Below are 26,713 nucleotides of genomic sequence, written 5' to 3'. Positions count from 1 at the left end.
TTAACCAATCGTTTTTTTGAAAAATAAAAAATTCCACTAAAAAAAGTCCTCATTTTCTACTTATTAACAGAAAAATGCCTTTATTTAGGCTTGTAACGGAAGAGAGGGGTTCTTTGTCCTTCGTTCGCAGCCGTACCAATGACTGGACTCTTACTTCATTGACGGTGTCTGTATCTCTATCTCTATCTGTAGTATCTGTGTCTGTGTTTGTGTTTGTGTTGACGGGAAAATAAACATGGCTACCACTATAAACACGCACTGGTTATGGAATGATCTAAAATGTCTACAAGATTTCAGGAGGCGAAAAAAGAGGGGAAACCTGTAAATTAAAAAAAAAAAACTACTGCCATTCTCATTCGAGGGACTTTTCCCTCCGTCGCTTTTTTTACCGTGTTGCTTTCATTCAAAGGTGTTTGTCACCATAGCACAGTGTTTTATTCGTCCGTTTTAGACGACTTGCAATATTTATTGGGGGCAACTTGCATTTTAATTTTAAACTTTTTACAATTTTATAAGAACCATTGCGTATAACTTTAGACGATTGAATCACCCGTTCATACGGCCATGTTCTTTCTGTAAGTATTTTTCGCAGAGTGTTTCTGCATGCCTAGTCTAACCCACGTCATCATCAGGCATCATTGTCTCGTACGCTTCCTGAATTTGAAGCGATAATTCATAACCCATCTGCAACGAATGGCGTTGGATATTACTTTTAATCCTTGGTCAGCATTCTCAATAAAGTTCAAAAATGACGCGTAGGAAGGCATGAATAGAAGCTTGTAGCCACGCTTATGGATACCCTCTACAGCAAATTTACAATAGTAAATTCTACAATTGTCCATGACTATAAAAAATCCTTCTATATCGCGTTTATCCAGTAGGTCTCTTCATTTTCTAGCGATAATTCAGTCTCCAGTCTGTAGCGCATGTAAGCCATGCAAGAAGTTTTAATGGAACAGTTATGAGTTCGAATGGTGCTTGCTTGCTGCCTTACGCAGCAAAGGTATCATCATAGCGTCGAATCGAATTTCCAATGTCTTGCATACTTTAAACGTGACATTAAACGCGTAAATCATCTTGTTATCATACATGTTATTCAACGAAAGCTTATGTTGCCAAATTTAAAAATCATATTTATGTTTCAACTTCCTCAACACCCTTCTTCTTTTCTTATTTTTCCTCTTTATTACCTCTTGCTCAGTACTACCCCTCTACACGCATGTAGAAGAGTATCATCCTAAATAAAATCAATTTGGTGAAACAAAAAGTACACCAAGAAGGAAAATCCCCGTTCGGTAAAGGCAAACCACAATACAATGTGTTGTTTGGGACATTATTAACCTTGTTGTGCACTTATTCAGACCCTACCAAATGTAAAGACTGTCATGAAATGGGTCACTTCAATAAAAGCTACCCCGAATGTAAATATCATAAAGCTGTATCCCGCTGACGATGGTAGGGTCGAGCATCGGCCTGCTTTTGGTCACACAAGCCGAGTAACAGACCGTATCCTACTCGTAGCCCATACTATGGCTTCCAATGACAAGAGAAGAAAGAAGTCGATGTCTTCGTTGGCGACTTGGTTGGTTACCTAGTGGTAACACCACCTACTGCATCCGGCACCCTTCAGCATTGTTAACAAAGACACACTCAATCCAATGCCTGCATATGCACTCGCGTTTGCAGCAACCACAGCAAATAGAAGATCCCCTTTCGTATCTTCTAAATCAGCTACCTAACCACCCGCCAAGACAACCTACGATAAAACGTCAATGGGAACACCAATGGCCGATCCTCTGCTACATACTATATGAGCTAGACTATCTATTCCACGTCAAAGAACCCCCTCCCTTGGATGTTGCTCTAGGATCTTTACTGCTCCAATGGATGTCTCCTCATAATCACTCAACCTTGTGATAACCTCGTTTTTACCCTTGATCTTGAAGGGCTTTTTAGATACTTTATAAACAGTCGGATCTGCCCCGGGCAATTTTATATAACATTGTACCCACTGGGTTTTAAAGAAAATATTTTGTCAATAAAAACCTCTCTTCAAACGTATCCTACTCGTAGTTGGGAGTTGCCATAAGAAGCGAAAACAGAGCGCCAGTGTGAAAGCAGAGAAAAAGGGCAGTGAAGAAGGCTAGAGACGAAGAAAGCGGGTAAAATCAAGGGCATCGAAAGCGATATGCCAACTGCCAACTGCCAAGACAGGCTCCAAAGCCCAATATCACTGTTATGCAGCATACTTCCTACAGCACTTGAAAGAAGTTGGGAAGGCCGAAAGAGTTTACGCGACTAAAAATATAAGACTCCCCCTACCTTCAACATCGCTGGAACGAATCCAATTTGATTTTTACATGTAAAAAGAACAAAAGCTTGTACTTTCTACTGTTGTGCAAAAAACTGTCTAGCATTTACTCTTAACGGTCTACTATTATATTGAATTCGTTTCAACATAGTCTATTTATCGTCTAAAATTATGTTTTGTGTTGTCCAAATCTAAAGTCAATAAACTGTAGCAATATTGAAAATGCCATGTCGATCTAGAACGTCCTCTTTTTTTTTTTTCTTTTTCTTTTTCCCTAGTAATAGGTTGACCGTGTGTTGGAGGGGTCAATGCAAAAGAAGGTATCAATGCAGCAAAAAGCATACCAACGCATTTCTCTTTAAATCAATTGTTTGCAGCTCTCACTTTGGGCCGCCTGCTTTGAAATTGTGACCGCCCTTTGCTCAAAGGCGTGACGGCATTTCCATTGGAACAGAAAATGAAAAAGCCTTTTTTTTTTTAATTGTGTGTTTGACAGCATAATAGCATTCCAAGTGGAATAGTAACAGCATTTTAAACATCATGGCAACGTAAAGTCTTGAAACTAGTTTTTTTTTTTCCCCAACAAAAAGCCTTTTTTTTTTCTCAAACAAAATTATAATGATAAAAATTTGTAGTCTACCAGAAGGATTTAAAGAAGCTCTTTCCAAATTTGACTCGCCATTTGACAAAGAATCAGTAGTGGACGATGACAAAGAACTTTGGTTGATTCGTATCCCAGACAATGTAAAGCTATTTTAATCGAGTATGCACCAACAGACACTGAACATGTAATTAAAATGCATATCCTCATCACTATTATAGTTGACAGAAGAAGACGTGGCCAACATGGCCATTCACTTGCCTGCAGACACAACAAAAGCTTCAAAAAAACCACTGTGTCAATTTCAAAAATCCAGCAATAAATATGCTTTGTATACAGTGCCAACAGAAGATACCGCATCAGACATGCCAAAAGAAGATGAAGCAGCATCCAACGAAGAAACGCAGGATTTAGGTATCAGTGGTCATGAAATGCTATCCTTTGATTGTTTACTACCCTCTAGAGAAGAGAATGGCAGATTCGTATTTGGTATAGAGACCCATATCCAAGCCATCCATAGTGTCTCATCAAAACTAACCTCGTTGAATGATCTATTGTCTATAGCGCCCAAGACATTTGATAAATACCTCATTTTGAATCAAGAAGTAGACATTCCTGATACAACCATCTTGGCTCAGTCTATTCTCGAAAAACCTGTTTACAAGAGAGAACAACCTGAAGGACTCAAGATGAGATATAAACCCTATGGATATTACTCAGGTGAGTCCTCCCCCTTTATTATTCTTACTGCAAACAAAAAAAAAAATGAGAACGGTCTGTTGATTAAAAAAAATGGGTATTTTGTTGAAAAAAGGTGAGCCAATCACAGCAGCTGATAAAATGGAGACAAGTGATAATGAAGAGCCTAAATCAGAAGAAACAACAGAGGCAGGCCAAAAGAGACAAATAGACGAAGAACAACCCAATGATAAAGCAGCCAAGAAAGCAAAGAAAGAGAAAAAGGACAAAAAAGACAAAAAGAAGAAGGATAAGAAAGAAAAGAAATAAAAACTGTACCTGCGACAATCGAGCATTGCCAAGTGCTCAATCATGCATTTTTCTTTTTTTTTTAATGAAATGGGCTGTTTTTTGTGTACGTCATCTCCTGCTTTCATTGGATAAAGTAAAAACGCAGTTTCGTTGAGCAGAAAAAAGAAAATCAAAGAACTTTCTTTCCGCGCGTCCTTTTTTTTTATATTTTTCTCTTTTGTTCCCTTCCAACTATAATTTATTTGTAAGACCAACATGCCCACCACCATCGAAGTGAATGTCAAGTCATCGAGTCAAAAATATGTGATATCGATAGAAAACGATAAAACCATTCTTGATTTGAAAAATGAGATTGCTAAGAAAACCGAAGTTCCTGCAGAAAATCAACGTCTTATCTTTTCAGGGCGTATCTTGAAAGACCCCGCTACTTTAGAAGAAAGCAATATAGCCAATGGACATACTGTTCACATGGTGAAATCAGGTGGTACTACCAATAAAAGTAAGCATATTGAAAGAGAAAGCCTCTTGCTGGAGAGCGTCCCTCCCAACCCTTCAGCTTTTGACCATGGCCTCATCTCACACTTTCTCATTTAGCCAATGCTTCGACTTCAAGTAATAACAACGCAAGCAGCACAAACACTACCGCCTCCAGTGCACCACCTTCTTCGCAACCTCAGCAACCTACAACACAGCAAGCACCCAATCCTAATCCTTTTGCCGGTTTTGCAGGTATGCCGAACGACTCTCAATCAAACCCTTACAACATGTTTGGTGCCGGATTCGGTGCAGGTGCTATGGGCAACAGCTTTGGCAGCATGATGGATCCCAACATGATGAATCAAATGCTACAAAATCCCATGTTTGCTCAATACATGTCGAGTGTTTTACAAAACCCAGGTGTTTTGGATTCCATCATTCAGACCAATCCTCAATTAGCGGGTATGGGGCCCGAAATCCGTGCCATGATGCAAACACCCGAGTTTAGACAGATGCTATCCAATCCTGACATGATCCGTCAAATGGCCACCATGGCAGGTGCAATGCAAAACATGGGCATGGGAGGAGGTATGCCAGGAGCAGGAGCAGGAGCATTCAATCCATTCGCAGCTATGGCACAAACACAAACACAAACCCCCTCTTCACCCAATACAACACAGACATCATCTACTCCACAGCAACCACAACAGCAGCAGAACCCTTTTGCTAGCTTCGGTAACGTACCTCCTGTCGATCCTCAATTACAACAAAGAATGGCCGCTTTATTTGGCATGGGAGCAGGAGGAGCTGCTGCTCCCGCATCACCAGCGGATACACGTCCACCTGAAGAACGTTTCCAAGTGCAATTACAACAATTAAATGATATGGGTTTCTGGGAGGCTGCCAAAAATATTAGAGCTTTACAAGCAACTGGAGGCAATGTGGAAGCCGCTATTGACCTTTTACTCAGTGGCAATCTTTAGAAAAAAAAAAAAAAAACCATTTCTCAAAGAATAAACCTCTCTGCCCTCCCCACCATAGCACCTACATGTATAGTCCGTTTTTTTTTCTTTCCGCCTCCCACCCTCTTTCTTCAAAGTTTACAAACATAACTATACTTTCTTAATATACTATAGCTAAATAGCTTGCTATTTTTCTTTTTTTTTTTCGTTTTTTAATTCTTTTTTTCCTCATTAACTCGTTCTAAATAAATTGACCAACAAGTTTCTGAAGTGTGTAAATGCCTTTTCAACTTCCTGTGATATTTCGCCATGATAATCTGATCTTGAAGGAGGCAATGGAGGAGATACATCGTTAGGTGCAGCAGTGAATGAAGCCATGCCATCAGCGTTGGCCGTGGTCATCGTAGCAGACGTATCCAAAGCAGAAGCCGAGCTAGAGTGATCAGAAACGTACGGTGATGACTGCTGCTGCTGCTGCTGCTGCTGTTGTTGTTGTTGTTGTTGTTGTTGTTGCTGTTGCTGTTGCTGTTGAGCTGCCGGTGACAGTTTCATATGACTACTACTTTTGACAGCCGTGGATTGATAAATATCAGGTCGACTCGGCAGTATAAACTCGATATTGCGGATGCCTCCTCGACCCGACATACTTTCTGCTCTGTCCAACAATCCATCATTTCCTTTACTACTCCTTGAGTTCTCAATCAAAAAGCCCTTGACACATTTCATGATCGCTTCACCACGTTTATACAACATGTCATTGACCGTCTGACTACTGCTATTGCTGCCGCAGGTCAACAGGCCAAGATCATGTGGCGCGTGTTCTATCCATCGATCGGGTAGTAATAAAAGTGGTATCGAAAGAGATGAAATATCGAAATGAGACGCCATTTTCAGAATATGTCTGAAACCAAGGAGAAGCGGATGATGATGACGGTTGGACGACAAGTCCAGAGCGGTGAAGGAAGCAGAGGATGTGTCCATGATGAGATGAAAAACAATTTGCGTGGTGGGCAAGTTGGAGTGCTTCGTGATAAAGAAACTGCCTTCTTGTAGTAATTCATCCTGTTTGAAATCCTGTTCAATGAGCGTCAGTTGTGCTTCCATGTTGGGAAAGTGGAATTCAGTCGACTGCTGACAACGCTCAAATAACGCCTTGTTGTTTCCCTTTCCGCTTTTGTAATGTCTCCAACCGTCTCCTTTGTCTTCGGTCACCACTGTCTCATGGGTCGTACCCTTCTTTTGATGATGTCTCCTTTTACCAGCCAATTCGTTCAGTTCGACAATGACAATGGCTGCTGATAAATGATGGTGCCTGGTATTGTAGAGCTTTGTCGCTGTTTCTGCGCGATACGCCATTTCTCTCGTTCGATCGTATATCACCGGGTTGAATAGTTCGTTGCTATCTTGCACGAGAAGCCGTAAATTATAGTTCGATTTAATCTGTGCTGTACCCATCATGACACTAAACGATTCTACCAGTAAAGGTAGCCCCGTTGTTTGCTGCTGCTGTTGTTGTTGTTGTTGTTGCATCGATGACGCGATTCCTCCATGATGCGGCACACCGTCGCTGCTGCCTTGTGCATGATCAATACCGAAATTCTCCATCGCCTTCCCTAACCAACCACCCAATTTACGAACAGAACTGAGATTTGTGTTTTCCAAAGCTTGCTTTTGCTGGTGCAAGAAAGAAAGAGGATTCCAACCTTTTTGCTGTTGTTGTTGTTGCTGGTGCTGGTGCTGCTGTTGCTGTTGATACTGGTGTTGTTGATGAGACGTGCCATTTTGTTGTTTATTCCCTCCACCCAACAGGCTTGAAAATGTCGGCGTGGTAGCAAATCGCTGCAGAGAATGACGCCTCGTATTCATGCTAGAATGTGTGCTATTGTTACTCGCTGTAAGACTCGATGTGGATGCCGCTCCTGTTGCTGTTCCCTTCAATTGATGAATATTAGGACGCGGCACTTGACTGAGCGAATGGGATCGTCGATAAGGTGTGCTGGAGCTAGCAGGCGGTCTGGCCATTTGCGAAAAATGTTGTTGATGTTGTAATTGCTGCTGTTGTAACTTTCGTTCTGCCATAAACGCGTCCACTCGTTCGGGATTTTCTAATAGTAAAGCAATCGCTGATTCCATATGCTGATTCGCTAGGATGTAGGCAATTTCTGCTTGTTCCCTTACAAAGCCCATCTCTTGTATGTTTTTGACCGCTTCTTTCGCAGCTGGATCTTCCTCCAAGTAGCTGTTGTCGCTCAAAGACGTCGTGCGAACAAGGCTAGCTAATTCGTTCGGCGCAGGCGAAGTAGACAATAAAGAGGAAGCAGATTTGTTATATCCCGAAGAACTACCCAAACTCGCTAAAGAATTTGTTCTGCGTCGTCGTCCTTTAGGCTGCTGTTGTTGTTGGCCATTGTTTTTACGAGATGTCAAGGAGACGGATGTTTGACTTTCACTTTTCAGACTACCCTCGCCTGTCATCGCTGTTCTGTTGTTGTCTGCTTCCTCGTCCTCTTCTCCTTCCTCCAGTTGCCCCACACGGTTCGCTGCGGCAATCACCATCTCATTTCCGTCCAGTTTAGTAGCTGCTGCTGCCGATAGAAGATGATGAGGACTACTACGAGGACTCTCCGCCAGTTTTTTGCCCTCGCCTCCTTCTTTGCTTACTTTTTCAGCTGCTGCCTCCGCTTCTGCTAGCACGGACAGACGAGATTGATATTCCTTGTAAAGCTCAATGACAAATTCTCGATATTCTTGCCGTTGGATCTGTTGCGCTTGTATTATCTCTGATTGCCATGTTGCTTGAAATATTTCCATCTCCTCTACTTGTCGAGCAAAAATCGCCGTTAAACTGTTATTGCCCACACCATTCGCACTACTGCTGTTTCTGCTGTTCGTAGTATGTGTGCTCGTCAAAGAAGAAGTAGACGATGCCGTAAGTTGGTGGTTAGTCTCTTGATGGCTGAATGAATGGCTAGATGCAGACTCAATTTCTTGTGCCTGTCTGATGAAAAAAAAATAAAAATATAACGATTCAATAGGCTATGTAAACGCACGCGTCCCCTTGGAGCATTCCATTCTTTTACCTCGCTTGAATATTGACGAGTTCTTGATCACTTGCTGTCAATAACTCTTGTATAGCTATAGCGTAACTTTGTTCTAATTCAAGCAATGTGTCGAAGATGCTAGATATCGGACAGTGTATTAAAGTATGATATGCTCGAGGGAAAATGTCCTATTAAAAAAGTTGGAAACAATCATTTTTTAATTGGGTTTTCCCTGGGTAGCCCGACAACGTAGTTTTTGCATAAGCTGTTCAATGATATCAAAAAACAAGGACGACTTACTTCTTCAGGTTTTTTGTTATATTGAAGGGTATGTAACTGGTATGCTGACATGAAGGAATTGCGCAGGCTTTGCTTGTATTGATCACGACTGTCTTTTTTGCTTTGTTTTGCGTGTTGTTGTGTTGACAGAGATGACGATGAACAACTCTCGTCACGTAAGACAGACAAGATTAGAGAATGTACAGTGGTCGTTAAATAAGGTGGTATGTTGTAAGTTTGCACAAGATGGTAAACCAAATCTTTCACGTTTTGCCCTTTTTTGATATGTACATCGAATTGCTTGTTATTGAGAGCTGGCAAGGTAATAGAGGCGTGAAATGACGTTGTGGCGTGCATAATACGAAGTGTATCTTTACAAAGTAATAGTTTAACTTATTTAACAGAAAATGGGAATAAATACAAATGTGCTTTTATGCTGGTATTTGTGGGCAAAAGGAAAGAAGAAACCCAAAAAATGCCCTATTGTATAATAATGCAAGTTTCTCTATGAATGAACAATTATGAACAGTTGCAAAAAAGAAAGAGCTGAGGTCAATGTGGGGGTACAACCAAGAAAAATCTCTTAATCGGAGCTACAAACTTCATTTATGTAATGAGTTTTATGAACATGAATTCCGGACAGCAAAAGCGTTTAAGCGCTAAAGTGAGATCACACCATAGCTTTTACTGACTAATCTTGGAAAAATTCATTAAGATAGCTCTACATGCGTCAAAGACCTCTTTGAGGCGGTCATTCTCAGAAACAGTAAGTGTTTTGGTAATCCTTCTGAGAATTTGAAACATTGGTTATCTGCTTTTCATCATAAAAACTGTCCCCTAATTATTGCCAATCTAATCATTCTTTTTTGACGCAAAAAATCAAGTGAATAGCATGAATTGCTGGTCAAATGATGCGCGGTAGCTATACAGATTGTACCCGAGTACGAAACCTTTTTGTTATGACTGTGTGAAGGGAGATGCATGGGAGTTTCAACCAACTTGTAGCGTTTTTGGGATCGAAGAAAAGCTTCCAACATGGAACAAATAGGAGAAGGATATCGTTACCAAGTGTATATAATGTATGCTTCACCCTGCTTGCTTGACCGTCTACAATAATGCCCCTCCCTTTTCTTTCTCAGATGCCCACAAGGCAAGTGATGGTCATGATGATTGGCCCTTAATTGGGAGAATCGGTATCATCTTCAATCTAAAACCGCGGCCTTTTTTGACTGTCATTTCAGAGATTTTCTCCCTCCGCAGCATCTGTCCAAAAAGTATAAAAAGGCATCGAAAACGCAGAAAAGGATGAGATCTTTATCCTCTCAGGCCTTTTGGCTAAGATCAAGTGTAGTATCTGTTCTTTATAGTTTAACAACTATAATGAGGAACATAGTTCCTCACGTTGTTAATCTAATTTTTTCCTCCTGGAAACCTGGGCTCTGGCTTGCTATCTCGGGTTTCCGCAGGTGTCCTTTGCCTTACACTACCCGCAAAGTGACGCCGACCCTCCTATTCTTTCTTATATTCTTGAAAAAAAAATGAAAAAGAAAAATCTGGCTTTTAAACGAAACAGTGTGCTTTTTAGCCAAGCAGATAGCGTCATCGCTGTTGTTTGGTTTATTATAGAATCTGTACGTTGCTCTATAAAATAGTGTTAAGATTCATAGTCTATGGCTAATATGTAATTGCTGAAGCAAAAAGGGTATTATAAGTGACTACTATTCCGGATCAACATGCCTAAAAGGACAAGGGGATCTCCTGCATCCCCTTTTTGTGTTATAGAAATGGCACATAGGACGAGCATTCTTGCTAGCATGGCCTCTGTGGCTAACACCGCGGCTTCCACGAGTGCTAGTGCTACTAATAGAACTATCATGGCTGCTGGTACTAGTACGGCAAGTATATGGTTTATAGTTATTGCCGGTACGAGAGCTATAGTCCCCTTTGTCTGCATCATTCATATCCTCCGCATCATTTGATGGAACCTGTTGTAGAATTGATTGTTCTGGTTGCGCTTGCTGTTCAATGAATTGGACAGCTTCAATGTCGGTTAGATCCTGCTTTTGCTTGGCACAATGGCATAGTTCTTTGAATGTTGCAAGAAGCCTAGAATAAATGTCGAGTATAAGATGGCACATCTAAAACGTCACAATAAAGTATGCTACTCACTCTGGATTACTGTTAATGATTTTCTCTATTTGATCGAGTTCATTGATTGCTTTGTTCGCATTATCAGAAAGTGCAGTTGTTGGCGTGTTCAGGGTATCTGTATTTGGATCTACTAAAGCTGGCATTTGAGCGGCAGGACCTTTGTCCGCCAAATGATGACTGTTTTCGTCCTTTACGTTTATTGTATTGTTAGATTCAATGGTAGGAATTGCACTAATATCTTGTAAAGGAATAATAGGCACTGCTGGTGAATTATTGTCAACAGCATTATCGTCTTTGTCTGGTTCTTTTGGAGTCATCGGTAAGAATCTCGTATCATCGAGATAAGCAGCTTGCAAAGTCGTCGCCTCTCTATTTCTTTGTGCAATTGCTTCAGGTGAGTCAACTCGCCCTCGTAAAACAATATTAGGGTTGCTCAATTTCAATTTGGGAGGCCTGTGCCAAGCATTCGTTTCATTCCGTTCATCACTATTCGATTTAGATTGATTCTCTTTTTCTTTGCTTAGCTATTAGCATATTGATTGGTTTGTTAAAGAGGTTTTTGAATTTTTGACCTGTTAGCTTATGCGCAGATACATGATACGTTCATAATAAATAGGTCTCAAATCATATTATACCATAGTTTGCCATTCTGAAGGATGCCTATCAAAGAGTCTCACGTCAGTCAAGTCGTCTTTAAATCGAACCCTTTTTGCAGGAGGGATTTGATCATCATCCTCTATAATTGATTGAAAGGAGACACAATTATTACTAATTCTTTGAATAGAAAACTTTTCATCGATTTCGTTTTTTCACTTACTTGAACGCTTTCTTTGAAGTCCACCATTGAGATCAGTTTCTCCGAGCTGCACCCTAGGCGTTTTTGTTACGTTATCAATGCTACTGGTATGGCTGACAGTTGAATACGCAGCAGTACGGTTTGGTATAAGTGATGGTCCACTACTCCAGGTTGCAGCTGTTGAGCCATCATTGTTGATGAACATTGGGGGTTCTTTAGATATGGCGAGATCAACAGGACTATTCGCTTTCGTGCTGTTGCTATTGTAGGGTATATTGCTTTTAACGGCAAAATTCTCTACAAAAACATTGAGGTTGAACAAGAAGAAAGAGGGGTTTTAAAATGCTAGATGTGCAACGATCTAAAAATAAGTCCAGGATATTTACGGGTATCATTATTGGTCGCTGCATTATTGACAGAACTATTAGAATCGCTGGGCGAAGTCGCTACATCATTGTTATCATTACTGCCTCTACTGCTGCCAGTATTATACAACTTTGTCCAATGCTCAATGACATGTTCAGTCATATCTTTCAGTAGATTATCATCGTTCCTTGTAGCAACCTTTTTCGCTCTACCTACTGCCTTTCCGAGTGCATTCTTCACTAGAATGAGCTTGTGAAAAGGAATACGTGCCAGAGCCTGTTAAAAGAGAGAAGCTGGCGTTAGACTAAATTTAAAGACTGATCTATCGGCGTGCAATATACGTTACTTGAAGAATAAGTAATGCCTGTCTATTGTCTCTATTACTTAGTTGTTGCTCAAGCGCAGTTTTTAGCAACTCCCCCACCTTCAATGAGTTCCCAAGTCTACTCTTAAGGGTCAGTGTGCCGTTCATAAAGCCGTCCAGTAACATGTACTTACAATTCAAGTAATGGCGGATCTTGTATTTCTGCCATAATCCTGATCACTTCTCCGTCAATATTGTTTAAAGGCGTATTCTCGATGAGTGTCAAGAGATTTTGCTGCCACGACATTATCTTCCTATAAGACGCTTCAAACTTGGGATAGAGGAAAACAGAGACATTTTTTTATGTTAGGAATAGCGTCGCTTCGGTTTCGTGCTATTTGTATATGGTTTTGTTTATCATATCATTTATGCAAATGCAATCAAAGCTTTGCTCTTTTTTTTTTTTTTTCTTTTTTTTTATGGGGTGGCGGCTGCAAATGATCCTGTGCCTGTCTTTTCCATTGCCCTCCATTTATTGCTCCTATGCAGTGATCATTGCTTTGAACTTTACGCGTACAAGATTTACTGGACATGGATCAGGGCTTTTGTGTTCATTTACTGCTTTCGTAACGTGAAGACCGTCACTTTTTTTTTTTTTTTTTTTTGGCCTTGTATTTAATTTTCAGCGCATTAATTGAATTTTCTTCAATTACACATGACATCCTTTTTTTTTCGCCAGCTTTCAAGTAAATTGCGTAAATTTACATGCAGAGCTCTATTTTCAGACTTTGTTATTAACTAGTTTAGAAACTGTCATGGCCTGTAATAGCTCCTTCATCCTTTAAACTCTAAACATACAAATGAATAGAAAGGCTGGTGCAGCGGAATAGGATAAATTCCTTGCATAGTTACACAGATTATACAATAAAGCCTATACAAGTCGTATGATATACATCAACACAATGATAAAGAAAGATAGGTTGTTAATGCGTGCATAATACGCCCGCACAGGAGCAATATCTGAAGAATCGCTTGCAGGATCAGTGGCAGCCTTTTCTCTTTGAATCGCAAATGATGATGATAAAATGAAAATCAATGGATATTCTTTAGTTTTTACCCAATTTTGATATATGTGAACAGAGCGTTTGAGCTCCTTTTGCTGTTGTTAGTTGTTGTGCTGTCTAAAGCAAGAATATAGGTTCGAGGAAGGAAAAGAAAAAAAAAAAAAAAAGAAAACTTGAAAGAAATCCCAGCATTTTATCATTGAAAATTTCTGTTCCTTGACCATTAAAAACGAAGACAGTCCGCTTTTTTGTTGTTAAAACAATGAAAGCTTCTTCAAATCAAGAAAAGCACACAAGTGAGTCACTTAAATATGTTATCATATACGTGTTTATTTCGACAGGATTCAAGCTTTCAATAATTGGTGACTCGGATCCTTTTCAATGACGTTCTAACTTTACATTGATGAAACTGTTGGCTTTTTCTTCTTTTCAGCTTCTTCTTCCTTTTCCTTCTCAATTTCTGCCGTAACATTCTCAACTTCATCCAGATCCAAGAACTATATAAAAGCAAGGTATTAAAAACTCCACTCACTTCATCACATTTATAAAACTTCTAGATTATCATATACTCTACCTTAACCTTTCCATCTGATGTCATTACGGCAATTTCGATATTCTTTGCGCCTGTCTGAACCACTTCCAATAATGATTTGATCGTCAATTTGATTGTTTCCTTTTCTTCCATATCCTCATGGTAATTCTTTTCCAAAAATTCACGAACTGTCTTTGAGCTTCGACCGATAGCGTTTGCTTTCCATTCCGTGTACACACCGGAGGGTTCTGTCATATATAATTTTGGCGCTTGATAATCGAAACCGACAATAAGCGTAGAAATACCAAATGGACGAACACCACCACTTTGAGTATATCTCTATTATAAAGTTATGATTTTTATATCAAAGAGATCAATAGGTGTATTCTTCCTTTTCCAGCATACTGATTTCCGCTCCTTTAAATATATATGTATAACAACTCAATCCTTACTTGTTGGACTCCGGCAATGTAACGTGTGATATATTCTACAGAAGCTGGGTCTTCAACTGTTAAACGTTGACTTTGACATTCAAGTCTAGCCTTATTGACCAGCACGCGAGCATCCGCAGTTAAACCTGCAAAGGCCATACACAGGTGATCGTCGAGCATACAAATCTTACGCACAGTTCTAGGATCTTGTAATTTTAAAGCTGATTTCTTTTCAACGCCAAGAACGACAACATTCTTTCCACGAACACCCACCTAAATTAGTTAGTGGGATGAAATATACGTATTAGTACAAATGTCATCGTTTGCGCTTTGTTGTAGGTTGTCATATCTTTATGCAATACTTTACGGCACAGGTACCCTTTCTAACGGCTTCTGAGGCATATTCTACTTGAAACAAGTGACCGTCAGGAGAAAATACTGTCAAAGCGCGATCGTATCCAGACATTATTTAATGATGATGGAGAGTATGTATGAAATGGTTGGATTAAATGTGAGAAAAGGAGCAATAAGTAACTTTGAACTTTTTCCTTTCGGCGGCAAAAAGATACGTATTCAAGATCCACTCTTTAAATACACGCGTCTACGGACGTCATCAGTCTCTACCACTCAAAGGCGGTTCTTTAAATTTCAAGCTACTTTTCCTTTATTCAAGTCAAAAAGACTTCCAAAGAGAAAAAAGAGCCAACATCAAGCATTATGTTACAAGGAAAAAAAGAAACAACCAAACCTTTATATGTTATTAGAAACAGGCTCCATCCTTATATTTAGTAGAGCTTTCCCAAAACAAATCATAAATTATAGTAAAATGTTGATAATGCCTAAGAATGTCTAATCTGTATCAAATGTGCAAGTCGTGCCGTAGGTCTTTCCTCGAATAACAGCTTCTACTTTTAATTCCACTTCACCAAAATACATCTTGATGGTCAAGTCAACCTTTTCACCTTCAGCAACACCTGTTAATGCGGGCATAGGGATAGTAAAGTTAGCAACTTTGTGCACACCCGGACTTGTTGTATAAATAGGTTGTTCTTCGGTATCAGCTGCGTAAAGTGTACACGTTGTATGATGAGGGTAATAAGCAAAAAAGTCTTTACTGACGCAGTTATCAATATCTATAACATGATGCTTCAAGAGTAAGATAAAACAAAAACACTAAAACCCACCAATATCATGGCACGAATTCTTATCTTTGAGCCTTACCTAAAGGTTGTCCTCGCTTTACATAAACTGAAAATTTATTATCGCATCTTACACTTCCATCCGCACGAATGATCTTATAACTTGGTGGATCCACGCCTTCTTCAAATGTGGTTGTAGTATCAATACCATACCAATATCGAGGAATACGCGTTGTTACGACACGAGGATTCAAACCAAAGTAAACAGCGCCACGCACGACAGCCAGCTCACAACGGGGAGGTACAGCAACTAAGCCAACACGTGATCCAAATTCCTGCTGCACTCTTTCAAATAAATAATTGGAAGAACCGAAGCCACCCACTAGAAAGATCGCTTGTAATCGCTGAGCTTTTTGTAATTGTTCTTCACAAAGATTGATCACCTCGCGAATAACAGGTTCAAATACTTCCTTTTTCAATTCTGCGGCTGTTAAACAAAGCATACCATCTTCTAAACCAATGGCAGGGTTGTTCAGGGAGGCAAGATTCATGGAAGCAGGTAATGTAATGAATTGATCCTCTACTCCGTCAAACTGGGGTTTAATCAAATCGACAAAGGTATCCATCATAGTTTCAAAAGCAGAAGCGGGTATGGAGGATAAGTATTCTTTGAATTTTCTCTTGAGCAGCTTTCGCATACGACGGTCTAAAAAGACGGAACCACAGGATTGCCCATGTCCTTTGGTGCATTCGCGTAATTTTCTACCACTTCTCTCATCGATTTCAAAAACGATCAAATCCACAGTTCCGCCTGGAGTGTAACATACATATCAGTCCCTTTATCCTGTCCTAAGTATAATTGCCATTTCGCTTTTACCTCCTGCATCGCAAATCATAAATCTATCGTTATGCTTCAAGTTGAATTGCTCACATTTCTTTTCACAATAAAGTGCTGCTGCCTCAGGTTCTGAAATTAACATGAGTCTATCACGGTGATCATCTTCATTGATGAGGCCTGCCATGATGGCCGCTTCACGCATTGTACTCTTTGCCTTATCAGACCACATGGCCGGTACAGTCAAACACTATCGTTGGTACAGTGTCAAGGTTAACGGAGCAATTCCACTTTGACGCACAAGCCCATGAAAAACTTACATATCTGAATTGGTGTTGTCCATAATTCTTTGCAAAGCCCTTTTTCAATTCAGTTACAACGTGCTCATGAAAAGCACGTAAATAATCAGAAATGGCTTCCACAATAGTCAGCCCATTCGGTAGTGGCGGTAAATCTTTGGCGATATTTTCGTCCAAATAGAGTTTATATTGCTTCAATAGAACTGAATTGCGAGCAGTAGGTCTTTGCATTTCTAAACGCGCAGCATTTCCCCATTGTGTCATATCTTTTGTGTTTCCTTGATAAAAGTTCAGTGTTGGTGTCTTTATCGGAATACAAAGGAAAATGATATAACTCGTTTTAGCTATCGTAGCTTGTTCGATCATCATTCAATATCTTTCAATAACAAGCTATTATACCTTTGGATAAACGTTATTGTTTTGCTTTGGCCAGCGGACAACGTCAACAACTTCGTCATTCTGAATGAAAGCATAGGAACAGCCCGAGAATGTCGTGCCTGTAAAAAGAAAGGAAAAAAATTATCATTTTTCATCGTTCAGTCTCTATAAATTTCTGTAATAAAATGCTTCTAAGGTACTTTACCAAAATCAATACCAATGACGACGGGATAATCGTTAATGTGAAAAGGTTTAGATTGTGCCATTGTATCCTGTCTTTAAAAATAAAAAGAAACAAAAACAAAAAGCCAAATTTAAGAAAAAAAAAAAAAGGGGGAGGGCGAAAGTGAAAAGTTATACAGTGGTTGGCGACCTGTGCAACGAAATTCAGTATCTTACCTGAATAAAAAGACATTTCTGAGTTTTTACTGGACGATCTGAGTGTCAATTAGAGATTAATTTGAAAGCCATAGATTAGAGGCTCAAACTTAGCAACCACACAATGATAGTGTATGTTCACGTTAAAAAAGACTAACACCAACTACGTACTAACTGTTAAGTCAATAATCACAAACATTGTATAATATGCCAAATTGTGAGAAGTTTTTAAAGGTAGAATGACAAAAATTGTTGAGAGCCTACAGACACAGCCGGCTACGCTTTGTGTAAAAGAAAAGCAAATAAAAGGCTGGAATGCAGTGCAGGTCAGATTACAGAAATTGCTCAGTGCTTAGAAGAGTCTAGAAGTGTTACAGAAGCTGCCTTGTTTATAGGGATTTCCGCGCTGCTTTACCTAAGAATTAGTAAAGCAGTCCAACGACAACGAGGGCATTGTAACTTACTAATGGTACGTAAACAATCTTCTTCTGCTAGGGTTAGATTACCAGTGTATGATTACTGGTTCAGAAGACAAAAAGTATTAAACTCGATTATACGTTTCAGCAATGTCGTTTGAAATCTGTCTCCATCATTAAAATAAAAGGTTTTTTTTAAAATTCAGTTGGGTGCCTGCTAGTTATCTCTGGTGAGTGTTTTTGTAGTCGCCTGAATCGCTCAATATCCTCACGCAAGCTGAACCGGTATATGCCCTTTGAGAACTTTTCTTTTCTTTTCTTTCCTTGCTTCGTCTTAAACACAGCAGTAGTAGGCATAAAAAGAGTTCTATATCTAAGTGTCCTGTATTGTATACTACTATCTGATAGGCTGAATGTGGGTTTCTTTTTGCTTCTAGAATATGGAATAGCACATACCAAATCTATAAATGAACTCTTTTCTAAATATTGAAGACGTTGAATAAAAAGAAATTAAAAATACTTACTTTGACCCACCCGTCCAGTTCATTAGAGGCAAATTATTCGAAATAAAAAGAAAAAGAAAAAATGTCTGTTTAAACTTAATGTTCCTATAACCAACAGAGAAACAAGAGTGTACGACTCCTGAATATACAAAAAAAAATAAAACCAAAAAAAAAACCCACCCATAAAAAACAGGGTCCTTTCTAATTCTTGATGTTATGCACTAATAATTCTTCAATGATTCCCATCTCTTTTCTTTTCTTTGACCCTTTTAATCTCTTATTGTTCTATGCCTAGTATGAGTAATCTGAGCCACACTTATCTTAACCGTAATAATACAGTAACTATGCAACAGCATCAAAGATCATTTATGAAGCGTCCGACAACTCCTACTCCACAAGAGCAGCAACCGCAACAGCCAACAAAGATTTTACAGCCATTAAATGACGCTTACGATAATCAACAGCAACAACAACAGCAGCAGCATCATCAGCGGAATAACAGTATTAGTAGCATCTTCCTGACCAAACTATCATCTAATACGGCTATGATGAGGAAAGCAACGATTACAAGATTATCAGCAAGTAAGTGTATTACTATTTATATATCTATCCCTTTCAATACTTTTAACTTTTCTCGTCTCTTTCGCTCGCTCCACCCCCCCCCCTTCTCGCCTTAAAGAAACGCATCTAACAAGTACGCTATCTTTATCACGAAAGAAGAGGAAGGATAATTATACTAAAAGCAGCCTTGATAATAATCAGACTGGCAACAAGCTGACTATACATGCATATTCGCCTCAACCAGCAACTTCTTCCTCTTCTACTCACAATAACAATAATATATTTCATCCTGCATATTTATCAAATCTTGCTCATGAATTTAAGGAGCAAATCATAATTAGCACCAAAATAAAAGACAGCATTGAATATCATGATGCATTTGATGGCAAAGATGCCGTGGTATGAAATAAGAAAAAGTGAAAATTTTGCATAAAGTGTATAATTAGGTTCTCAACAACTTCTCTTTTGATTGTTAATTTTAGACAAAGCTGACAGCCATCATAAAAACTACGGATCGACATTTGGCTTTATTAGTTGGACGTGCTCTACATCAACAGAAATTTTTTCATGATGTTCGTTATGAACAAACGCTCAAAGACTCTGCAGAAGAACTGTATCAATACAATTCTATTACAACTGCAACGGACGAACCATCATCATCGAAATCGTCCTCCACGGCAGCAGAACAACAGTTATTACCCAGTGGTATATTCACGCCTCTGACGGATTGCTATTCTCCCAGTTGTACATCCGAAAATAAATGCTATAGTCCACGATGCCCCAAAAAACTGACAAAGTATAGTATGCAGGTTCGTTATAGAATGTGTGAGCGTCGTGAAAAGAAAAAGTTCCTATAAGAAAGTCTCTATTAGAGTTATCTAACTCACCTTCTACAAATGCTTTTACTTTTTTCAATAGCAAAAACAACTCTCATTTTTTTCGGACGAAAATGTAAGTTAGACAATATTTATTGCAACACCGCATACCAATCTCCCTTTGTGTTTCACCAACTTCTTATTGGCACCTTATTAGAAAGATAGACTATGGATAAACACGATACCAAAGTCCCTCCTTGAGAAGTTATCGTCGAGGGAAATCAAGCGGCAAGAGATTATTTTCGAGCTTATATATACCGAAGAAGACTTTGTTAATGATTTAGCATATATAGAATCGGTAAAAAAAAGCATTCAAACTGTTGTCTAAGTGAATCAAAAGTTGAATCAAAACGGCACGCACTAAAAGAAGTTTAATCGGCTTAGCATTGGATTCAACCTATACTCCATCCGCAGTCAATAAAGGATGATACGAGTGGAATATCGATTTATCGAAAAGAAGCATTTGTTCGTGATATTTTCTGGAATATTCCCCATATTAGGAAGAGCAATCATTTGTTCCTTAAAGATCTGTTCGACCTCCAGTCTGAGCACCAACTGATTCCACATATTAGCGATATCTTTTTGAAGCATATTGAGCAGTTAGGCATGCTGGAGCCGTTTGTAGAGTATGGGTCCCATCAGTTTATCAGTCAGTACTTGTTTGAACAAGAAAAAGCCACCAATCCCACTTTTACGAAACATGTCAGAGTAAGCATCAACAACAATACAACCTCTACAATAACTCTTTCGAGCGATGATTAACAGATATTTTGTCTCCTCCTTATAAACAATAGATGATAGAAAGGGATCCAATTTCAAGAAAACTCGAATTAAACGGATATCTAACCAAACCCACTACACGTCTCGGCCGATATAATCTATTTTTGAAAGAAGTTTGGAAACATACAACAAAAGAGGAGAACCCTGTCGATTATCAAAAAATACCGAACGTCATAAGCCTCATCCATCAATTTTTACAACGTGTCAATGAAGCTTCTGGACGAGCGGAAAAGAAATACAGTCTAGAAATGCTCCAAAAAAAGTTGAGCTTTCATACTCCAGCATCAGAAGTGGTAAGTTTCGAGCAGGGTGTAACAACTCATCAGTTGAAAAAAGAATGGAAAGCTTTTTGTATTTATCACAAAAAACATACAGAATACCACTTCATACTGATTGTACTATTGTGATCAAATTGGTTTGTAGAGATCATTGGATCTATTGTCAGACGAGCGTGAAATTATTATGAAAGGAACACTGAAAAAGACCAGCGCAGCTGCGTCTGATAAACGAACAGGTCTATTTGTCTGTGTGTTGGACCATTATTTACTCATGTTGAAGCCTAAATTCTTGGATCGCATGGAAGTCTATAAATTATTTAAGAAGGTATACACACTTTAACAGATGAACAAAGAAAGCAATTACGTTTCCGAAAGCTCTGCTATTAACTAATATACTGTATTTGTGCAGCCTATACCGTTAGTACTCTTGTCCATTTCCACAGCGGTGCCTGACCAACCATTACTATCACGGAGGAATAGTACATCTTTCTTAAACCGACGGTCGAGTACTGTGTCTATTAGCAGTACACACTCCTTAGATACAGCTATTGCAAGTACAATTTCTTCTTCTTTGTTAATCACACCGCCTTCCTCATCTCTATCCACGACCACTACATCAAGCAGCAAATACAATTCGCCTCCCCTCACCGACCTTCATCCTCATCCTCATCCTCATCATTTGCAAATGCAGCAGCCACCGCAGCCGCCTCTAGGATATCCAATTCACTTTACTCATTTGGGAAAACACGGATCGACCACCACACTATATGCTTCAACTGCTTCTTGTCAAAAGACATGGATCGACACTATAGAGACGTATCGGCATTCTATGTTGGACCCCAAAAGGGTGTTCCAGATGTCTACTTTTTTAACATTCAATTATAATAATAGCCCAACAGCTGCTAAAGTGAACTGTGCAATCCAATATAGGTCTATCATGTTTTTGGGCTGTGATGACGGTGTTTTTATGTATAATCCCTCCAAAAGCAGTAGAAACAGCAACAGCATGATCATACCTCTAGCAGCCACAAATACAACAATCATGAATAATATGAGCGTCATTTCTTCAGAACGGATAGGTAAAGGATACAATATTGTTATTCATAGTGAAGGCCCCAAATCCATGACACCTTCTATTACCATGACACCAATCCATAACTGTGATGCAGAAAAACCTGAAAATGATATAAGCTCATTTTCGAGCCCTACAACGCCGACTGTTTCTACTGATTACAAAGCGAAAAAGACATGCGATTCAGGCCATACCGTTAGCAACGAGTATGAGAACATAGTAGACCTACATCTCATGAATATTCTACCTACGGATCGAAAAGTCATTCAAATCGATATCATAGAGGAATTGCAACTTATGCTGGTATTATTGGAGAATCGTCTCATTTACAGCTTGCCTTTTGTAGAAAGAGATCTATCGTCACTTACACAGCAATATGATCAGAGAATGCTACAACAATTAGATCAAAATGTGTCTTTTTTCAAAGCGGGGAAAATCAACGAGCAAATCTATGTGTGTCTCGTAAAAAATAATACGATGTCATCTATTATACGAACTTTGGAGCCATCCTCTTTATCATCCTTACCCATAGCGTCGTCACAGAATAATACTCACAAATTGAGCAATAGCTCCAACAATACCAATACAGACATAACAACAATGCTGATGTTGGAACAGAATTATCAAAACAATCCTGCTACTTCACCTATACCAACCAAAAATAGCCAGCATCATCATTATCATCATCATCAGCGTCATCATCACAGCCATTCAAGCTATAGTATGCTGGATAATGCTGCTTCTCTGATCAACAAAAAAACAAAGAGCTTGCTTTTACATAAAAAATCAAGCACAGACGTTGGATTGCGTATGCATAAAGATCTTTACAAACCAGAGGAAACCACCTCGATTCAATTCTTCAAAAATTTTATTTGTGTCGCTAGTGCAAAAGGTATGCATATGGTGAATATCGCTACGACAGAAGTACAAAGTAAGTTTAACGAATCTAAGCCGATGAAAGGGAAAGGATAAAGAGAATGCTGTTTTAAATGACTAAAAAAACCCTCCTTCTTCTCCTCTTCTCTTTGTCTTTCTTTCTATCCCCCCTATGTTGATCCGAATGAACTACTAAAAGGTGTACTTGATCCACTAGATGAACATCATCAATTCATTCGTCATAGAGAAAACACTGCTTCCCCGCTTCTGAAGCCTATAGCATTGTTACGGCTAGATTCGTATGGAGATGATGTACAAAGATATGGAAAATCACACTTTCTATTATGTTATAATGAATTTGCGTTCTATATCGATAAGAAGGGAAGACGTGTCAGACCCGATTGGATGATCTCATGGGAAGGACAACCTGTTTCTTTTGCGTTCCAAGCTCCCTACGTGGTGGCGTTTGACCTCACTTTCATAGAGATACGACACATAGAGACAGGTGATCTAAAACAAGTGATTATAGGTCAAAACATACGCTTTCTGTTCCAGTCAACAACCGAGAATAGAATTTATTTTGTAATGGAAGACCCAAAAACAGGATTCGAGCATATACACTATATACAATTGATTTAAGACACCACTGTTGATAACTCATATAAAGTATGCTTACTTTGACTACGCTTATGATCCTATACTTTTTTTTTTCCCTAGCAATATTTACTGCGTGCCATACAATAATAATATCGCCATTTATTACTAGTTGTAATTTACTGTTTCAATATCGATTATAGTGATTAACGTCTCTTTATTTGATTATCCAGCGCCCTTCTTTGTTGGCCAAGCCATGAAGTAGGCTGACGCTTATTTACATTCACCATGTTATTATTATTATTGCTTAGCATATCCTTGTTCACTTTTCTTGACATGTCGTACCAAGCAGATATCATCAATTGTTGCTCACGACGAGCCTGACTTCGCGTCTCATGAAGAAGCTTCTTCAACTTGTTGTTTTCTTCGTCACGTAAGTGGATCTCTTCTTTCAAGGATTCAACAGCCTCAGCATAATGATTACTACTGCTTTTCTCGCGTTCGTTTTCTTTCATCAATTTATCTTGCTTTTGTATAAAGTCTTGGGCTTTTCTGAGCTTGCCTTGTAAAGCAGTCATGTCTTCCTTCACCTTGATCAGCTGTTGTTGCAACTGAGCATATTGCTGCTTAAAGAAGGGCTCATCTTCTTTCGCTTCAATAGCGGCCAATGTTGCCTTCATCTCACTGTTCAATCTTTCCTTTTCCAAAAGCAAGTCCTTTTGTTCAATACTCTGGCCCTGCAATAAATCTTTTTCCAGCAACAACTTGTTGATATCGTGTAGTTGTTTGCGAGCCTGTTCTTCCAACAATCGAGATTTCGTTTCCATCTCATCGTACTTGGAACGGATGTCGTTGATGCCGTCGTTGTCTTTGTCATTTTCTGCAAAGTATCGGCCGTCAGCAATCTTTTTCTCCAATCTTGTCATGGACTCTGTAAGTGATTTGACTTCCTTTTCAAGATCGACGATACGTAGACGTAAGGATAGCGTGCTTTCGGATTGGTCCAAGAGAGCATCTGGTATACCCTCGCGAATACGAGCCATGTCGCTTTGTAGAATGTCACGTTCTTTAGATACTTCAATGTACTCCTTTTCAAACTTGGTTTTGAGGCGATTGGCATCGTCTAACAAATGTTGGAGGACAAGCACCTTTTGACTGTTACCTCCAGCATTAGCTGCTTCCTGCAACGTCTTTACTTGACGTTCTAATCGTCTCTTTGTCATTTTACTAAGGAGAAGAAGGTGAGAGGGAGGAGAAGTTGAGCAAACTTCTTCAAAGATAATCTAATCAACTTTTGAAACTTACAGTTCAGCAACATTGGATTCTTTCAAATTGTCTTCTAATGAATCATTCAAATTATCGATATCCATATCATCCGCATCCTCATTGGTTTCTCTTTGAGATACAGAAGTATCTACGCCTACCACTAGATTTTATTTGAACATGTTCAATAGGGGTTGTTCAGAAAGAGGTAATGGATCGACACTACTTACTTCTGAGCTGAGCTTCTTGTAAGTCTTCTTCTAATGCTTGAATACGATCTGTATCACGCGCTTTATCCGCTTCCAACGATTCCACTTTTTTCGTATACTGGGCCAACTGATAATCCAGCCTGTTCTTTTCTCTTATCAGCTCATTGTTCTTTGTTTCTAATTCAGCTACTTGATTCTTATAGGAATCCATCAAAGTTTTGAATGCCAAAATACTACGATATTCTTCTTCCAATTTAGAGTTATGTTCCATCAAATTATGGTTGGTTTCTTCCAAATGCTTGACTTGTCTCCTCAGATCGGCGTTATCTTCCAACTTTTTCTTGTACTTTTCAATCACATTTTCGGCTTTTTGGAGTTTTTCGTTCGTGTGTCGGTACTCATCCAACTGATCTTTGTATTTGGCAGCTAAATCTGCATGTTTTGCGAGTTCTTCTGTTTTCCGTGTCAAATCCTTTATCTGCGTCGCTTGATCTTCTAAACGTCTTTCTTGTTCCTGGCGTGTGTCTTCACTTCTTTGTCTAACATCATTTCAGCCCCCCAAGTGAGTTAAGCAAGTAGGCAAAAAAAAAAAAAAAAAGGACCACGATCTCTGATGCATGCTACTTACAAGTCTTGTTTTAAATGATCTATTTCAGTTCTCATAATAAAATCTGCTTTGCCCGTTTCATTTGCTCTTGCTACTGCATTATCCATATCTCTTAACCTTGCCTGCAGGTCTTGTCTTTCAGCCTCCAATCTGTCATATTTCGCCAGCAGTTCAGAGTGGTCATCAATCAACTGTTTATTGTGGACTTCTAATTGTTCTTTTTCCTTTGTGATTCTGACGAGTTCCGTTCGATAAGCACTATTATTGTGAGGATAGAGATCGTCCACAGCGTACATGCTGGGGTTGGAAGCGGTGGCTGTCATTGGCGTGCCTGGTGGACCCAGGGCTGTAGCGGCGGAGGTAGTGGTCGGCGATAATACATGGATAGAAGTAACTGTATGATTTTGGTCATCAAGGAATGCCTGTTGTTGGGTATAATAAGGGCCATAGGTGGTATTGATGTCACGTTGAGGTGGGTAGTCTGTCCCTGAAGAAGCAGCGGGTACCGCGGCCGAAGTGGCCGAAGGACCGTCTTGCTCCCCACTCAGCGCTCCATTCGCGTCTTTGTATCTCATGGTATCATCGATAAAATTCATCAAGTGCTGCTGACTGATTTTATTGAGCTTTGTGATGCGATTGATGTACTCACTGGCGTTGGCGCTAAAGACGGCAATAATGAGAATATATTTGCATAGTTGTAATATTTCACGAGGATTACTATCTTTGGCAATCGCCGTTAAATTAACTTCTGGTAGTCGTGAAAAGGTCCAATCCAAATTCTCTTCGTAATATCGAGAAATCAGTTTATAAAGCTTTTTCAAGTTATTGATTTTAAGCACCCAATTATCACCCACATCAGCCGAGCGAATAAGCTTGAACCATTTTTGGTCACTGAGAAAAAAAAATGAAAAGAATGTTAAAAGAAAAAAGCAAGAAACGTAACAGTATTGGGGGGGAGGGCATCTCTCTTTTATTTATGTTTACATGTCGGAAACAACTTCAAACAGGATGATGCCATCTGACAAATCTTGAACTTGGGTTATTGGATGTGAAATGGAGTCGATGGTATTGATCTATTTTGGCGACATATGAGAGACCATTTTCTTTTTGTGATTACGTAGAATCGTGTTAATTTACCCATTCTACTATCGCTGCTTCCGGACTGCCATCCACTTCTTCTATTCTCAACATTGACAAATCAAAAACTTGGAAGTAGGAGGAGACTAGGAAGGAAAAGAAAAAGAGAGTCTGAACAGCAGTAAAAGAGGGGAACCGAAGAGAAAGTCAAAAGCGTTTTAGGCAAAAAAAAACCTGCTTTCGGTCGCTCTTTTAAAAGTTTAAATGT

The 26,713-nt window shown here is 39.3% G+C and overlaps 10 protein-coding genes across 10 annotated transcripts; 4 read left to right on the top strand and 6 right to left on the bottom strand.

The window, feature by feature from the left end:
* Positions 1-1,970: 1,970 nt before the first annotated feature.
* On the bottom strand, positions 1,971-2,259 carry BDF20DRAFT_869679 (uncharacterized protein). The gene has a single exon (XM_053081010.1). The coding sequence runs from the start codon at positions 2,245-2,247 to the stop codon at positions 2,053-2,055; it is 195 nt and encodes a 64-aa protein (XP_052936407.1). The 5' UTR covers positions 2,248-2,259; the 3' UTR covers positions 1,971-2,052.
* Positions 2,260-2,804: 545 nt separating this feature from the next.
* Positions 2,805-4,060, top strand: BDF20DRAFT_869673 (DNA-directed RNA polymerase I, subunit RPA34.5). Its single transcript, XM_053081009.1, has 4 exons — positions 2,805-3,055; positions 3,134-3,401; positions 3,477-3,632; positions 3,727-4,060. The coding sequence occupies exons 1-4, from the start codon at positions 2,930-2,932 to the stop codon at positions 3,918-3,920; spliced, it is 744 nt and encodes a 247-aa protein (XP_052936406.1). The 5' UTR covers positions 2,805-2,929; the 3' UTR covers positions 3,921-4,060.
* Positions 4,061-5,854, top strand: BDF20DRAFT_869670 (uncharacterized protein). The gene is made up of 2 exons (XM_053081008.1): positions 4,061-4,401; positions 4,497-5,854. Exons 1-2 carry the CDS (start codon positions 4,158-4,160, stop codon positions 5,360-5,362), a joined length of 1,110 nt encoding a protein of 369 aa, XP_052936405.1. The 5' UTR covers positions 4,061-4,157; the 3' UTR covers positions 5,363-5,854.
* Positions 5,573-9,018, bottom strand: BDF20DRAFT_913034 (uncharacterized protein; the record flags this gene model as incomplete). Its single annotated transcript, XM_053084018.1, has 3 exons — positions 5,573-8,339; positions 8,422-8,570; positions 8,683-9,018. The coding sequence occupies 3 exons, from the start codon at positions 9,016-9,018 to the stop codon at positions 5,573-5,575; spliced, it is 3,252 nt and encodes a 1,083-aa protein (XP_052936404.1).
* Positions 9,019-9,905: 887 nt separating this feature from the next.
* Positions 9,906-12,744, bottom strand: BDF20DRAFT_1000767 (uncharacterized protein). Its single transcript, XM_053074602.1, has 7 exons — positions 12,473-12,744; positions 12,321-12,417; positions 11,995-12,250; positions 11,630-11,905; positions 11,448-11,548; positions 10,831-11,336; positions 9,906-10,767 (listed from the first exon to the last, which is right to left on the bottom strand). Exons 1-7 carry the CDS (start codon positions 12,583-12,585, stop codon positions 10,380-10,382), a joined length of 1,737 nt encoding a protein of 578 aa, XP_052936403.1. The 5' UTR covers positions 12,586-12,744; the 3' UTR covers positions 9,906-10,379.
* BDF20DRAFT_869659 (uncharacterized protein) lies at positions 12,731-12,943 on the top strand (the record flags this gene model as incomplete). The annotated part of the gene is made up of 1 exon (XM_053081007.1): positions 12,731-12,943. A coding segment is annotated over exon 1 (151 nt), but the record flags the coding sequence as incomplete, so codon positions are not given.
* Positions 12,944-13,494: 551 nt separating this feature from the next.
* Positions 13,495-14,877, bottom strand: BDF20DRAFT_869651 (proteasome subunit alpha type-7). The gene is made up of 4 exons (XM_053081006.1): positions 14,673-14,877; positions 14,327-14,578; positions 13,917-14,213; positions 13,495-13,839 (listed from the first exon to the last, which is right to left on the bottom strand). Exons 1-4 carry the CDS (start codon positions 14,769-14,771, stop codon positions 13,738-13,740), a joined length of 750 nt encoding a protein of 249 aa, XP_052936401.1. The 5' UTR covers positions 14,772-14,877; the 3' UTR covers positions 13,495-13,737.
* A 277-nt stretch (positions 14,878-15,154) lies between these two features.
* On the bottom strand, positions 15,155-17,222 carry BDF20DRAFT_819288 (uncharacterized protein; the record flags this gene model as incomplete). Its single annotated transcript, XM_053077447.1, has 6 exons — positions 15,155-15,438; positions 15,527-16,255; positions 16,322-16,529; positions 16,600-16,881; positions 16,990-17,075; positions 17,162-17,222. The coding sequence occupies 6 exons, from the start codon at positions 17,220-17,222 to the stop codon at positions 15,155-15,157; spliced, it is 1,650 nt and encodes a 549-aa protein (XP_052936400.1).
* Positions 17,223-18,325: 1,103 nt separating this feature from the next.
* On the top strand, positions 18,326-23,415 carry BDF20DRAFT_507264 (uncharacterized protein). Its single transcript, XM_053075625.1, has 11 exons — positions 18,326-18,835; positions 18,933-19,213; positions 19,297-19,623; positions 19,733-19,765; positions 19,847-19,987; positions 20,074-20,397; positions 20,484-20,762; positions 20,893-21,072; positions 21,157-21,826; positions 21,917-22,750; positions 22,895-23,415. The coding sequence occupies exons 1-11, from the start codon at positions 18,541-18,543 to the stop codon at positions 23,332-23,334; spliced, it is 3,804 nt and encodes a 1,267-aa protein (XP_052936399.1). The 5' UTR covers positions 18,326-18,540; the 3' UTR covers positions 23,335-23,415.
* An 80-nt stretch (positions 23,416-23,495) lies between these two features.
* BDF20DRAFT_819150 (uncharacterized protein) lies at positions 23,496-26,432 on the bottom strand (the record flags this gene model as incomplete). The annotated part of the gene is made up of 7 exons (XM_053077436.1): positions 23,496-24,516; positions 24,595-24,715; positions 24,783-25,069; positions 25,169-25,300; positions 25,390-25,684; positions 25,913-26,259; positions 26,353-26,432. Coding segments are annotated over 7 exons (2,283 nt in total), but the record flags the coding sequence as incomplete, so codon positions are not given.
* Positions 26,433-26,713: the final 281 nt, after the last annotated feature.

Source organism: Mycotypha africana, assembly GCF_025528875.1.
Source record: "Mycotypha africana strain NRRL 2978 chromosome Unknown BDF20scaffold_5, whole genome shotgun sequence".
Classification (NCBI taxonomy): domain Eukaryota; kingdom Fungi; phylum Mucoromycota; class Mucoromycetes; order Mucorales; family Mycotyphaceae; genus Mycotypha; species Mycotypha africana.
Note: the sequence above shows the minus strand (reverse complement) of the source record. Positions and strands in the feature narration are given on the sequence as shown.

Excerpts from the sequence above, each read along its gene's own strand:
- BDF20DRAFT_869679 (XM_053081010.1), bottom strand. The coding sequence starts at position 2,247 with ATGCTGCATAACAGTGATATTGGGCTTTGGAGCCTGTCTTGGCAGTTG.
- BDF20DRAFT_869673 (XM_053081009.1), top strand. The coding sequence starts at position 2,930 with ATGATAAAAATTTGTAGTCTACCAGAAGGATTTAAAGAAGCTCTTTCC. Across the intron at positions 3,056-3,133 it reads TGATTCGTATCCCAGACAAT|TTGACAGAAGAAGACGTGGC; the intron begins GTAAAGCTATTT and ends TCACTATTATAG. Across the intron at positions 3,402-3,476 it reads GAATGGCAGATTCGTATTTG|CGCCCAAGACATTTGATAAA; the intron begins GTATAGAGACCC and ends TATTGTCTATAG.
- BDF20DRAFT_869670 (XM_053081008.1), top strand. The coding sequence starts at position 4,158 with ATGCCCACCACCATCGAAGTGAATGTCAAGTCATCGAGTCAAAAATAT. Across the intron at positions 4,402-4,496 it reads AGGTGGTACTACCAATAAAA|CCAATGCTTCGACTTCAAGT; the intron begins GTAAGCATATTG and ends TTTCTCATTTAG.
- BDF20DRAFT_1000767 (XM_053074602.1), bottom strand. The coding sequence starts at position 12,585 with ATGTCGTGGCAGCAAAATCTCTTGACACTCATCGAGAATACGCCTTTA. Across the intron at positions 12,251-12,320 it reads AGGCATTACTTATTCTTCAA|GCTCTGGCACGTATTCCTTT; the intron begins GTAACGTATATT and ends CTCTTTTAACAG. Across the intron at positions 11,906-11,994 it reads AGCGACCAATAATGATACCC|AGAATTTTGCCGTTAAAAGC; the intron begins GTAAATATCCTG and ends ATGTTTTTGTAG.
- BDF20DRAFT_869651 (XM_053081006.1), bottom strand. The coding sequence starts at position 14,771 with ATGTCTGGATACGATCGCGCTTTGACAGTATTTTCTCCTGACGGTCAC. Across the intron at positions 14,579-14,672 it reads TTAGAAAGGGTACCTGTGCC|GTGGGTGTTCGTGGAAAGAA; the intron begins GTAAAGTATTGC and ends TAACTAATTTAG. Across the intron at positions 14,214-14,326 it reads ACATTGCCGGAGTCCAACAA|AGATATACTCAAAGTGGTGG; the intron begins GTAAGGATTGAG and ends ACTTTATAATAG.
- BDF20DRAFT_507264 (XM_053075625.1), top strand. The coding sequence starts at position 18,541 with ATGCCTAGTATGAGTAATCTGAGCCACACTTATCTTAACCGTAATAAT. Across the intron at positions 19,766-19,846 it reads CATTTTTTTCGGACGAAAAT|AAAGATAGACTATGGATAAA; the intron begins GTAAGTTAGACA and ends GCACCTTATTAG. Across the intron at positions 21,073-21,156 it reads TCTATAAATTATTTAAGAAG|CCTATACCGTTAGTACTCTT; the intron begins GTATACACACTT and ends GTATTTGTGCAG.